The sequence below is a fragment of the Poecilia reticulata genome, chromosome 2 (assembly GCF_904066995.2).
Source record: "Poecilia reticulata chromosome 2, P_reticulata-male-v2, whole genome shotgun sequence".
Taxonomy (NCBI): Eukaryota; Metazoa; Chordata; class Actinopteri; order Cyprinodontiformes; family Poeciliidae; genus Poecilia; species Poecilia reticulata.
Window position 1 is genome coordinate 31,201,486 of NC_088831.1, and position 14,180 is coordinate 31,215,665.

At 38.4% G+C, this 14,180-nt stretch overlaps 2 protein-coding genes across 5 annotated transcripts in view; one reads left to right on the forward strand and one right to left on the reverse strand.

Annotated features, from left to right (window-relative positions):
- Positions 1–786: 786 nt before the first annotated feature.
- On the reverse strand, positions 787–2,229 carry LOC103458169 (cytochrome c-b). The gene is made up of 3 exons (XM_008398803.3): positions 2,004–2,229; positions 1,344–1,520; positions 787–1,249 (listed from the first exon to the last, which is right to left on the reverse strand). The coding sequence occupies exons 2-3, from the start codon at positions 1,513–1,515 to the stop codon at positions 1,104–1,106; spliced, it is 318 nt and encodes a 105-aa protein (XP_008397025.1). The 5' UTR covers positions 1,516–1,520; positions 2,004–2,229; the 3' UTR covers positions 787–1,103.
- A 1,706-nt stretch (positions 2,230–3,935) lies between these two features.
- Positions 3,936–14,180, forward strand: part of osbpl6 (oxysterol binding protein-like 6) — a 45,328-nt gene continuing 35,083 nt past the window's right edge. For 2 of the 4 annotated variants that reach the window (XM_008398758.3, XM_008398773.3), the window contains exon 1: positions 3,939–4,529. The gene's annotated coding sequence lies outside the window, so the exon portion shown is untranslated. Of the gene's footprint in view, positions 4,530–14,180 lie in introns of all 4 variants that reach the window. The other 2 variants (XM_008398784.3, XM_008398767.3) reach the window with 2 other exon arrangements.

The following is a 14,180-nucleotide window of genomic DNA, read 5'->3' on the forward strand; positions in this document are numbered from 1 at the left end:
ATGCGATCCACGTGTTTCCTATATTTTCCTGTTAAGCACCATGATAACATTGTGTACAAATGTCAGAATGTTAATAAACTTGTGTCACCTTCAGTCAAAGATTTAAAATACATACAAGTCAACCCATGTATAAGACATTACTATAAATACTTGGTTGGGGGGGTCCTTTTGCATGAATTACTGCAGCATGGCAAGGAGGTGGCCAAAAAAAAAAAAAATTTAAAACAAAAACATTTAATTGCAACATTTAATTTAGCTTGTCTGCACTGTTGACTGGTGATTTTCACCTCCCTCTTTATAATACTCCGCAGAATATCTGTAGGGTTTATGTCAGCCCTGTCTTCTGACCGTTCAGGAGCAGAGACACGCTGGCAGGAAGAGATACTTTGTACCATGTGAGCAGGTGCCAAGTTCAGCTAGAAAATAAAATCTGTATCTCCATAAAGCTCATCAGCAGAGGGAAGCATAAAGTGCCCTAAAAATACCTGAAAGATGACTTGGACTTGATAAAACACAGTGGAGATACACTAGCAGATGGCATGTCTACAAAGTGCACAATTTACAGCTAAAAATAGCAGGTTTCAATTAAAATAGTTCAGTTATAATGCTTAGACGCAGCTCTCTAAACCAGTGATTCCCAACCCTGGTCCTTGTTGTAGGATTATGAAAAGAACAATAATTACAAGAAAGGCCCCAATCTCTGATTCATATAAACATTAATGATTTACCTTTAACTCAACACAAAACAGATTTGTATTACTGTTAAAGAAAAAAAAAAAACCTAAAAAATGTTTAGTGTCAATTTTATTCAAGTAAATTACAAAAAGACAAATATCATTACTAAGACAAACATATCATGAGGAGGTCCAACTCATTTTCTATATGCACAGAACTCATTCATTATTTTAGATTACAAAAATATACCTGTTAAAACAGGATGTGTAAAAACAGCTATCACAATTTCATAAACAGTTTCAGCATATGTGACATTCGATTTCAGTTTAGTTGGTTCCTGCTCTGCCTTAGTTTGGAATGAAAAAGTCTCCTGAGCTGCTTAACTTAAAACAATAAGACAGTTAAAGCTGTGCAGAGGAAATCTTCGTTTACGAAGTGGATGACTTGAGATATGCGATGAGGTCGGCGCGCTCGTTCTTCTTCTTGATGCCAGCAAAGATCATCTTTGTCCCAGGAATGTATTTCTTTGGATTCTCCAGATAAATCATCAGAGTCTCCTCATTCCATACAATTCCTGGAAATTATAGTATGTCCAAAAGTACAGTTAAAGTCAAGCAGCGTGATTCCTGATATGAAACCAATACTTATTCACATTAAACAGTATTTACCTTTGTTCTTGTTGGCGTCTGTGTAAGAGTAGCCATCAGCCTGGCCTGTCGGACGTCCAAACAGGCCCCATAAGTTGGGTCCAGTTTTATGCTTTCCGCCTTTTTCTACAGTGTGACACTGGGCACACTTTTGGACAAAGGTCTTTTTTCCCTTTTCAATGTCCCCACTCATAATTTCTGGAAAGGAGAACACATTTCATTTGATTTTATTTAACAAGACAAACCACCAGGGGGCGACATCCAACGTGTTACAAAACTACTTTTTTTTTTAAGAGCGAACAGAAACTAATATAAGCGCTCTTAAAATGAAACAAAAAGGAGTGACTATGAAGTTTCTGAATATTTAAGTTATTTATTCAGCAAAGATGTTTTGTTGCTGTTGTCGATTATTTAAGCATCTTGGGATATAACATAAAGGACGAAGATCTTAATTTCAACACCAAGTAATATGAAAGCAATTCAGCATTTAATCACTTCAGCATTATGATTAAAATGTACTTGATTCAATGGTAAAAGGTTCAGACCGGTATTAGGCCACGTTGTGAGAGGGAGGAAGTGACAAATCCAGATCTAACTCGCTTTTTTAAGTCGAAAACTCGACAAGGCGGAGCAGAAAACCCAACAACCATTAAACCCAACTTTTTAGGATCGTGGTCTTACCTTTCGGTTATTTTGTTGTGTCAAATCAGGTGAATCGTGAGAGTAACCTCTAACTACCCGGCTTTTGTCCTTCTACCGATTTTGTCGACTGCCTAGTTGAGAGGGGGAAAAAAACGTGCTTCCTTGTCTTAAAGTTACTCAGAATTACACGTCATCAGTCAGCTGACGTTTCATCATCCGCGTCAATGTCAAAAGAAAAAAAAACACACACACACAAAAAAAAAAACAAGGTCAAATCTGTCAAAACTCATTGAGAAATCACTCTTCTGCGCCAATGCGATCCAGGAAACACCACCGGAAATCAAAAATACGTCACGCAACAACACTCGAGAGAAAAAGTCAAGCTTTGTGGAAGGAAAGAACGAAAGGAAGACATGAAGTTTTTTGACTTTTAAAAACTCGTTTCCCAGTGATAGACATTAAGCTCAAATGAACACAGATAGAGTGAGAAAGACAGAAAAAGAGAGAATTAAATAAAGAAATTCAGACTTGTTTTAGAATCAGATCTAAAACTAAATTTAGGACAACTTGATAAAGTTTAGCGTAAATCACTAGGGGAAAAAATAACACTGTTTAGTACATTAACCAAAGAACAAAAACAATAATCTGAAACACTTTTTGAAATAAATTCAAGAAGAAAATTCTCAGTACAGAAATGTTGCTTTGACCTCTTTTATTTTATTTTTTTCTTTTTGCAAGCACATCAAACAGAAGGCACTTACCTACAATCTACTGTGACAAAGAATCTGAGTAACTTTCTTCTGGCTGTGCAGATGGGTGCTAAGAGTTGCTGCTAGGCAACAAGACAATTTCAGCTTCAGTGCCAAATGTTGGTTTTGTTTATATTTCCTAGCTTGCAACTAAAATGTCTGTGTGTGTGTGTGTGTGTGTGTGTGGTTGCACTACCATGCTATACAAATGAATGTTTGGGTTAACAGCTTCTATTTATCAAAATTATTTGAATTGAATAGGTCATATTAGATTGTAAATTTGATGCTGGTTCAGTCATTTTCCATCCATCCATTTTCTTTCACCCTTGTCCCTCAGTGGGGTCAGGAGGGTTGCTGGTGCCCATCTCCAGCTAACGTTCCAGGCGAGAGGCGGGGTTCACCCTGGACAGGTCGCCAGTCTGTTGCAGGGCAACACAGAGACACACAGGACACACAACCATGCACACACACACACTCACACCTAGGGGCAATTTAGACAGACCAATTAACCTGACAGTCATGTTTTTGGATTGTGGGAGGAAACCAGAGTACCCGGAGAAAACCCACGCATGCACAGGGAGAACATGCAAACTCCATGCAGAAAGACCCCGGGCTGGGAATCAAACCCAGAACCTTCTTGCTGCAAGGCAACAGCTCTACCAACTGCGCCACTGTGCAGCCCCAGTCATTTTCCTCCTTTTTTAGAAGTAAACACAAATCTTCAAAAATGTTTTACTTTTTTGCAAGACATTTGAGATGGTGCCAGTCGGAGAGTCTTTGGATAATATTTTGAAACGTAACATGAGGCATATTTTTTTTTTTTGCTCAAAAGTCTGAGATGAATAATGATGCGTTCTGAAACGTTGGGGTATTCTTTGCCTGAGACTTTAAGTTATTTGTTAATATTTTGTGTTTAGCTTAGTGAGCAACTTTGCTCATGTTTTTGGTTATAAACTAAACTCACTAAAAATATTCATGCATAAGGCTTCATTATAGTTATGAACTACATCAGCTTGAGCTACATGCCATGTGCAGGACGTTCATATTGCTGCTGCCAGACGTCTGACCAAATTGCCTCAGATTTCAGTCAAAACACCATTTTTAGTCCGTGCATAATCTCTTTCCATTACAAGTTCCTGAACTTTTTTTTTTTTTTTTTTTTTTTTACTTGAGCTTAAAATGTACAAGGCACCTTCATGACCAAGGCCTACCGGCTGCAACAAAGTCCAAAAATCTTTTTCACCAATAAAGCAACAGTGGTTTAATCTGCTCCACCATGCAGGCCAATAATAAAATCAAGCTAAACTATTTCAATGCAACTGTTTCAGAAGTTTAATTCGTTAAATTTCAACAGCCTGACGCTGACTCCCTTTTTGTCCCCCCTCATAAAACGTACCTCCTCCCAATCCGAGTTTTTTTCACCACTCCATCTCCGTGTTTTCGTGCTCGCTCGCTGCCCGCCTGCGTTCGATCCACTCCGGGCATTTCTTCCCGCCTAAAGCCGATCTTGCTGCAGGGAGGAGCGACCGGGGGTTGCAGTTGAGAGATGAGCTGAGCATCACAGCCCCGCATTCAAGGAAACGGACTAACAGCACTTTCTTTTTTTCTCTCTAGACTTCCCACAGTGTTTCTCGCTTCCGTAAAGCACAAGAGCTTTATGATGTGAAAAAAGTGTGGTATGCACGCAAGAGAGGCAGATGTGAGCAGGTTTTGTCTCTGAGGAGCGGAGGAGAATCTCTGCCCAGTCAAGGAAGACCCCCTCAATTGTTTCCTGCGCCAAGAACTGTAAAGACATGGTCATCACAGCGCATCTGTGGTAAGGCACTAAGCTTTTCTCTCTGATCCATGGCAACCTAAATACCAGCACTGCTTGTGTTTGGTTTATGACAGTTTCGTCGGGTGTTCTGATGCAGAGCTGCTGCTTTAGTGCTCCATTTAGCCACTCAGACTGAGAGCACAGCTTCTCATCCTTCTGTATTTGCATCCTGAGTGAATCAGCGCGGACCGGTCAGACATGACCACATAGCCAGCTGCTGGGATGCTACAACTCCTGCAGTACGCATCCAAACACCACGATCAAGGATCCATAAAAACATGGATGCTGTATATTGGAGTAACCAGCCGACCAACCAACTGATGACTTTGATGATGTAATGATGATGCGTCACTGTTACATTCACCCCCTTTTTTTTTTAAACCGATTCCTGTGTTTTATTTCCCACACATGTTCCACAACTATTAATGAATCAGCAAAGATTATTATTTTCCACCAATAGCCCCCCCCCCAAAAAAAACCCCCCACTAATTCTGTTGCATGGTGTTTGTATGGCAGCTAATTTAAAAAAGTTTCATCCCACACTATCACTCAGCCTCCTCTTTTAACTGAAGGTCAGCCAGTGACACTGCAGTTAGTCATGAGCCACAAAAAATGCAAGAAGATAGGAGAGGTATGAAAACTCTGTAGTTTGTAACTAACATTCCCTTTGAATGGATGCTGCTTTGATCGGCATTGATTACTGATTCTCTGATGTATTGCTGAGCCCTTGCTGAGGAATCATCCAGCTGAAGGTGTTCCCATGCCATTTAGACTGCTAGATGGCATGTCCATGCCTATAAGACAGTCATAGATCTATTATAGGGAGAATCTTACAGTGTGATAACGTTGATTAAAATCACCGCTGTATTTATATGGAAAAGTTGAACAAAATGTACAAAGGGATGTTATTTTTAATATAAAGCAACAATCAGTTCTTTTTCTGCTACAAGTATGCAACATACCGATTGCAGCTATCTATAACATTTGTTTATTCTTTTCATTTTATAATATACTAAGATGCTTTCAGCTGTTTAACTAGCTTCATAGTGCTGACTGTGGTAGGTGGTGCTCTGTTCACTTCCAGCCAAATGTCTGTGTATGTTGTTTGAGACCTTACATATTTTCCAATGAGACAGGTGAATGTTTCTTATAAGCGTGGAATTAATGTAGGAACCTTCTTCTTCTGACCAACAGTGTCAGCTGGTGTCTACTAATAGGAGCTAAAACCAGAGGATCAGTTTGATAGATCATTTTAGCCATTCTGAAAATGTCACTTTTTAAAACCTTGGTACACTTTGATTCTTGTAACCCGTCCATATCAAATACAGCATGATACTCAGCTTGTTTTTTTTTTTTTACTTGTTTGTACTATTTCATCAAAAAAAAAAATAGCACTCATTTTGGTTCCAAATCTATAATGCTTTAGCATCATATCAATTGCTTATTATCTGTTATTAACCTGAAATAGTTTTTTTTTTCCTCTATAGGTCAAATAATCAAAGAAAAAAAAAGTCTAGCAGTAGTGCCAGTGTCATTTCACCTGCTCCTTTTAAATGAAATATTTAGCTGAACTTTGATAAATGTCATTTGTCCTTTAGTGGAACATTTTAACCCTGATGTGATATTCAGAGATCAGCAGCAACCCCTTTGAAACGAAGAAGGTGGTTAACGCAGAGCTCGTCATGTAAGAAGCTGATGTGAATCTTATGTTGTGGTCTTCAGTCACCAGACCTCAACACAGCTGAACATTTATGATTATCGGAGATGTTCAGCAGTGGTCTCAACCTTCCCCATCGTTACTCCTAATGAGGGAGTAATGATCTACACCACAACTGGATGACTGTTGGGGTGTAGGTCAGTTTTAGGGAGTGGGAATATTGTTTGTTAGTGGGAAAACTAATGAATGTGATAATAATTGCAACTTGATACTAATAAACTCCAATTCATGATGGGAAGAAGCCCCCCTTTCCCAAAAACATTTTTTCCTGCTGTTTGTTACATTAGAGAATTGGTAAATGTCAGCATTTGGAAGTATGACAGGCGTATGCCGTGACAGAAGATTGCCAAAAGATCATATTGATGCTAAATAATGTCTAAAACTTTTATTATCACTTTTATCAGTATCAAAATAAATGAATAAAATGATTGTGATACAACTCTAATTCCACATCACCATCCCTACATTACACCCAGTTTGTATAGTTTTGGTTCTGATACCCATTTTGGGTCAGTCTGTTGTGGCCCGGTGCCGATCTGCATTATATATCAAATCACAATATCAATGTTTTTGCGGTTGCATTTGTGGTTGGATATTATATTTAAAGTGCCATGCATTCACACTGCTTGCCAGTGATATACTTTGCCAGTTGGATGAGCTTTCGATGCTCTTGATGCATCCGACATGTGATTTAGTGACTGAGATGTTGAATCTCACGGTTTGTGGAGTAGATATTGTGATGATGGGAAACCAAAACCTGGACTGTCGCTGTAATACTCAGTAACAATATCAGAACTGGATGTTTCTTCTATTGCAGCTCGTTATGAATATGACATATTATGACCCCTGGTCAAAACAAATTTCATCTAAGGGTCTCCTGTAGGTGGAGTGTAATTACTGCAGTTACATAACCATGCCTCCTCAATTTAAACTATGGACTAACATGAAAATGTGACGACCTTGAGAAAAATATGCTACGGTTTTAGAGTGAGTTGTTAACATGGGGATTTAAATCAAAACAGATTCATCACCAGTTTTTATCTTCCTACCTGTAGTTTTAGAATAGTGTTAACTAGATAACAGTGGTTGGTTAAGCTCCTTTAATTTCTTTAACTATCTGTGTTATCACAGCCGAATTAGTCTTTGCATAAAACGTAGCCATCTACCCTCAACTTTTATGAAATCCAACTTTCTTTATATCTTTAAAATTATAGCGGCACAAATGAAAATTTTTGCTGCACAAACGTAGCACTAACGTTTGACACTAATTTTGTTTGATTTCATAAAAGTGTGGGGGCTGGTTGACCTTTTGACCTTTAAACTTTCATTAATATCTTCAAAGCCAAAGCAGCACAAACGAAAATTTTAGCTACACAAACCAGCACAAACGTAGCTGAGATGATTGACACCCATTTTGTCTGATTTGAAGAAGGTGGGGGGCTGGTTGACCTTGGATGACCTCTAGAAACATTTCTTTATATCTTTAAAATGATAGCGGCACAAACAAAAAATTTTGCTGCACAAACAAGCACAAACGTAGCACAAACGTTTGACACCAATTTTGTCTGATTTGAAGAAGGTGTGGGGGGGGGCAACTTCACTCAGGTAGCTAACTGGCAGTGTGCAACAAGCATGTTATGAAGAGTTTCTTCAATTCTGCTTCACGGAGCTGGACGTTAGGAATGGTAAATTTGACTAACAAAGTGACTTATGGTCAGTATGACTCTCTTTCTACGTAGAAGTAGGGAATTGCAAGGAATTGCAAAATGATGCCACATCTCGTTGCCACTTAATTAACATCTATGTAGGATAGTACAAACTGATCTAGTTTTTTTAATATTTACCCTATAATTGAAAATTGTAAAGTATGAAAGGTTTTTCATGTCCTACTATAAAGTGTGGAACCTAAAATTGTTAACATCATTCCTTAAATAAGATCCAAACTCCTTTTTTTCCCATTTTTTATTATTATATTGGGAACAAATAAGGTAGTACCTTAAAAGCCTTTCCATGTGTTATGCCTTGCCCTACCTCGATGATGTAATATGTGCAGCCCGGGACAAACTGGCTCTGTCCAGCTGGTGCTGTTTTAAAGAAATAAAAAGGAAGCCTAGTTTAAAGAGATGCGCTGATCACTGCTAGTAAACGTCACACAAAATCTACATCTATTTAGTCTAATATCCGACACTTAGGTAAAAGGTCAGAATCAATTGATTTGCATTATTAGCCAGTTGTAAAGTCAGACAGGGCTTGTCCTTTAATACCCTGTAATATAATATAAGGACACGAGGCTGCTTTTGTTGGCCCACTTTAATTATGCAACAGAGTGTGGGATCAGCAAACTTGTTTCACTTTGGAGCTCTGGTCAATACTGCGAGGTTGTGTTTCTTGTATGTGGTGAAAACACAGGGACGTCTGTCATTCTACTCCCATCACAGGAGAGTTACCACTGAGCGTCATCATGTTACATGTTGGTAATGAGTAATGCCATCAGTGTTCATGTTGCATTTAACAAGCAACAGAGGTATGATGTGGAGCATCGCAAGATGTTCAGACCCTAAAGGAGGCAGAAACTATCGCCATAACAACTGATGGCTGGGGCGTCCAGGGATACGTTGAGCTACATCCAAATCCCAGTGCATGTAATCATTAGCAACTGCGAAATGGTAAATGTTGCACTGCAGACCATGCATAGTTGAAGCACTGTTATAAGGGGTTGGGCATGTAGTATGTTTTTGGTCGTGTGACAGTGATGGAGACGCGACGCAGGATTGTGGGGTGTTTGACTAAAGCAGAGAAGGAAGGTGAGCAGTGTGGTCTTTTTTTACAATGTAGAAAGAGTAGGGAAATGTATAGATATGTACTTAATACCAGCAATATTAATATCGGATATTGATACAGGCCCAAATTGTCGTATTGGCGCAATCCCAGTTTTTTTTTTTTTTTCGTTTTTACAGTGCATCCAAATATTTGGCTTCAGCTGTTCTTCACTATCAAGACATGACTTCATATTTCATACTTTTTTTTTATTTACGTAAATATTTCTTTGCTGTTAAATGCAGAAATTTTAGAGTATATAATTTGCACACCCAAATCCACTCACTGCCCACTTTATTAGGCACACTTTGCTCAAATTGTAGAATTGTTTGGATGACCAATTCAGACATTTTAAGTAGCAGTCAAAACTAGTGAGTTTCCATTGTAGGTTAGATTAAATAATTCGCATTAAACTAGTCTGTTGCTTTTTGCAAGTTACCTAAATATGTAGCAAAGAGACATGTTGAAAACAGTCTCAGAGGGTTTTTTCTCCTCTTCTCTGCAGCTTGGCCTTGACTCTATAAATCTCGTGTTGTTCTGATGGGGGTGGACTATTAGAATAAATAATCTGTTTTTAGCTGGGTTAAATATTACTCTCTGATATGTCAATTCATGCATCACTAGTTGTTTTTAAATAGTTCCACCTTTGGAGACTAAATGACTGACATATTACACACCCACTTTTGCAAGAAGACTCATTCGTTTTAAAATACTTCACTTCCTTGCTTTCTCTCAGGAAGTCTTGCTCCACTACCATGAGCGCGGACGCACAGATAAACACTGTTAACAACAGTTAACTTATTAAAGCCATCCTGTTTCCTTAGGAAGCAGCAGCTACATCACATTAAGTTATTAGATTGACTTGAAGCCCAATTAAACCTCTAGCCGACTGAAACACAGATGTTCATATCTGGTGGAAGAAGAAGAACCATTTCTTTGGTTTCTGAGGACATTTTTGTCTATAAAATCTCATTGCAGCCTTTAGGTGTTTTGGAAAAAGCAAACACAAAGGATCACTTCCTCCTGCTATTGCTAGGTGCTTTAAACAAGTGAAGTATCCTCTTGGTGTAACATGACCCTAAATCCTACAATTTCTAATTTGCATTGTTAACCCAAATTTGGCTCCTAGGCAGTAAACTGACTGCATGTTGCTGGTTCAAAGCCTTTGTAGATGCAACGCAGACATTTTTTTGATATGCCTACCTAAAAGAGTGCACTATTGTTCTATTGAGATTTGCGGTGTGCAAATGTGGGAAGTCATTATCTTCACACATGGAAGACATCTCTTGCATCAAGCAGACGCTCATTCATCTTCAACCAGAATAAGTACTATTGATTGGAAAAGTAACAATGGCTGTAAACGCAGCAAACGTCAGCTTCGCACAAAGCTCTTGAAAACATTGAAAATCAATAAAAAGCGAGCCAGTGTACTTCCAGTTTGAAAGCTTTTTCTTCCTTTTCAGGACAATGTACAAAAGTTGGGTGAGTTAAAAATCAGAGACGTCCAAATGAACTTGCAAAAATCAGTCGGCGTAGAGATGTTCAAGTTTCAGCTAAGTGGTTTAGCGGTGCTTTTATAGCTGACTCATTCAACCTGCCTTGTCTTCATTCTGAGTGGACCATATTCATGAGGACTGGATTTAGAACAATAAGCTCATGACTCATTCTGTCCTGACCGGACTCTTCCCGGCACCACCATAACTTTCAGAGGATGGAGCAGCTTTGGCGTCTTGTCAAATTTATGACAAAGGTTTTATTTTATTAGCTTCAGCATGTGATGTTGCTGTTTACAGTAAATAAAACTGAATATCTATTTGAGGCTGAACCAGAAATTGGCTTGAAGTACAGTGCTTTGCAAAGGTAGTCAGGTCCCTTTAACGTTTTCACATTTGATCATGTTGTAGCCACAAAAACATCAGTTTATAATGTTTGCAATAGAAGAAAACAAAACAGCTCTAGATGGAGTCAAATTGGATGGACAATTCCTTTGTACATCAATTTTTCTGTCTTAATAAAGATTTTCAATTGGATTTAGGTTTGGACTCCGTTTAGATAACTGTACTGAGAGATGGAGAACTTCCTGTCCTCAAGACTTTTGCATCGTCTACCACGTATTCTTCATGTATGGCAATGAGTTTAACGAGTTTAGCTCCATCTATCATTCGAACATCTCTGAGCACCTTCCCTGACAAAAAAAGTGTCCCCACAAACACGTTTTCTGTAGGCTTGCTATGTCCAGGGGCATGCACAGTGTTAGTTTTTCGATGCACATTCATGTAGACCAAAATGACCAAAGTGGAATCCCTTCCATGTTGGCTAAACCTGTTTAGTGTGCCACTATCTACACTAAGCAAGTGTAGCTAGTGACACATAATAGTTTCCATCCAATTTTCATCAAACTTTTAAAATAACACAAAAGGAAAAATGCAAATTACGTGTGTTTCTTTTTACTGGTTTGGAACAAATCAATCAAGCCACACATGTTGCTTAAAAATCTTTTTTTTTGTTGTTTTGTTTGCGAAATTCAGGATGTTATTTTGAATTTCCAGTAAACAGTACTGGAAAATGGTGTTGCATTAGTATCTAACACAATACTTCAAAATGTGCATTAAAAAGCACTGATGGAACCATGGTTACTGTGTTTAATTATGTCTAAAAGAGTAAGGGGGCTGAATGCACCCTTTTCTGTTTTTTATGTTGTTAAATAGGGAGACACATCACATATAACAGGTCATATATATAGATTTATATAACACAAAGGACAGTAAAAACTAAAGTTGTGCAGTGCTGGGAAGATCAGTCAGATCAGTGTTGTAAGTGTTGCATTAGAGGAGATTGTATGGTGTGGTGCAAACCTATGGAGCAGAGCAGAGGGAGGTTAGTTGGTCGTCACGTTTTAATTAACCGAGGAAGTCCATATAACAGTAATCGGTTCAGCAGGGGTCGTCTCAACGTGTGAAAAAGCTGTGAACACAAGGCACCTCTTCTTTCCAGTGCTCAGTTATGCACTAGTTTATTTTAGTTTGCCTCATAAAGTGGCAATAAAATAACACTTTTAAATTATAATTTTTTTTATCATTAGTGGCTGTTTTAAATTATTGTCACAAAGAGGGTTTGCATATGTTAATCCTCAGTTTAGAAATGTTCATTAAAAGTGAAAAGCCGAAGTGAAAACAAAGAGACTGATTGTATTTTCACTTCACTGTTGCTGCAGTCGCTTCACATCCAGTTTTGTTTTTCATATCCTGAAAGATGTGTGGCCGTAACTTAAATGTCAATAAAGTTTACTGACAATGCACACTGATTTTTGCTGAAAACTATAGGTTGTACTTACTGTGATTAATAATGCATCGAAAGAGTGAAATTTACATTGAAAGCACATGCCACTTCTGCTTCTTACTAGGTCAAGGAGAGCGGATGTGTTAAATAGGCTGAGTGCAACGCATTGTGTGAACCGACTTAGCGCCTTGTCTTACAGTGGCTTACACCCTGGCTGGTTTAAGACAAGGCAGAGTGGGGATGATGACGCTATCGCAGGAGCTGAATTATAGATTATAGTGCATGAGAAAGCTGCACAGTTGCATGTGAGCATGCTCAGTGCTGCTGAGCGGACTCAGGGGAGGTTCCTCACACACGGGAGAGCCTAACCAAAACATCCTGCTGTTAAAACCACAGGGTGCTGTGAAGCGGCATACACCAGTATCTGTCCACTGGATGAACACAGGCTGCTCATCACTGCCTATTAGTTTGACATACAGTACAGCTATCAGTGGAAACACTTTGGAATATGTCTTTAGCTTCATGTTGCAGCAAAATGAAAAAAAAAATTATATATCTGAGCAATAACTATAATGTGCTGTGGATAAAGCCAGTCCAATAATAGATATTATTTCTGAAGATGTCATCATGTCTGTGCTGCACCCACTGACAGGACGGCGTACTATTTAGCAAAATTAAAAGACCAAATGTAATTATGTTTAATCTTTTCTGTAGGAAAAGAAAGGGTGGTTTAAATGTGTGCTTTTTGTTTTTCAATAGATACATGTGGAGTTGCCAAGAGTTCAGGCAATTACACAGCAGCCCGGCAGGCAGGCAGTGTTATGGATGTCAGCATGTGCCATGACTAATGATGAAAACGGGCACTCCCCGCTGCTAGCCGAGCCGGTGTTTAACCAGATGTTTTGAAGTTAACTGATACAATTATTTCAGGAGATTACTTCACATTTAGCACATTTAGGTTTGAAAGGTTATCGATGTCGGTTGCCAGTGAGCTCTGGGTAGGCTTCTGCCTTAAACGTTGCTTAACGTCCTTATTTGTTTGGTATTTTCTCTTAAATCTTCCAATCTAATTAAATGTTTAAAGGGTTTATCATTAACTTAAATGGTCCTAATAATCACGTCAGTAACACGCTGAGGTGGTAATTATGTTCTCAATGTAACTACAGCTTTTACAATCATTAAATTTTAGCTCACGGCTAATTATCACACAATCAATTGCGATTAATAGATAAATGTGGCGTTTTTGTGTTCATTAATGAGTTTTTTTTTAGCACTTGCTGCTTTTTAGTAAGGTTGTGAATAATGCGAGCTGCGCAATGGAGTACAGTTACCATTGCAGAATCCAAATAGCCATCGGTTTTGTATATGGAAACCCTCCAAAATGTGTAGAAATGTAATTTATCAAAATTGTAAAAAATAATTAATATTAATGTTTACCGGTGTTAAATATTTTAACTTTGGGAAAAACGTAATTTTAAAATAAAAACACAAAAACATTTTTGTTGTGTTTTTATTTTTAATCATGGCCCCCAGGCTGCACTTTGAACACCTAAAACCTGCTAAAAATAACAATGCAGGTCATTTTGATCACCTGGTCCTGGGTCAAATGTAATGATCCAGTCCTGGGTTGATTGATGAACAGGATGGGTTTGACCCAGTATACACGATTAGATCCCTGACTCAGAAAATGGGTTAAAGTGACTCGGGTCTAAATGATGAGTGGTTCAGCTTGGACAGCAAAATTTAAATACGACATCAAACTCCATCAGACTGAACCACTGAACCATAAAAAATAATAAATGAACACTTTATTGCAGATCACATATTAGTTTTCTTTT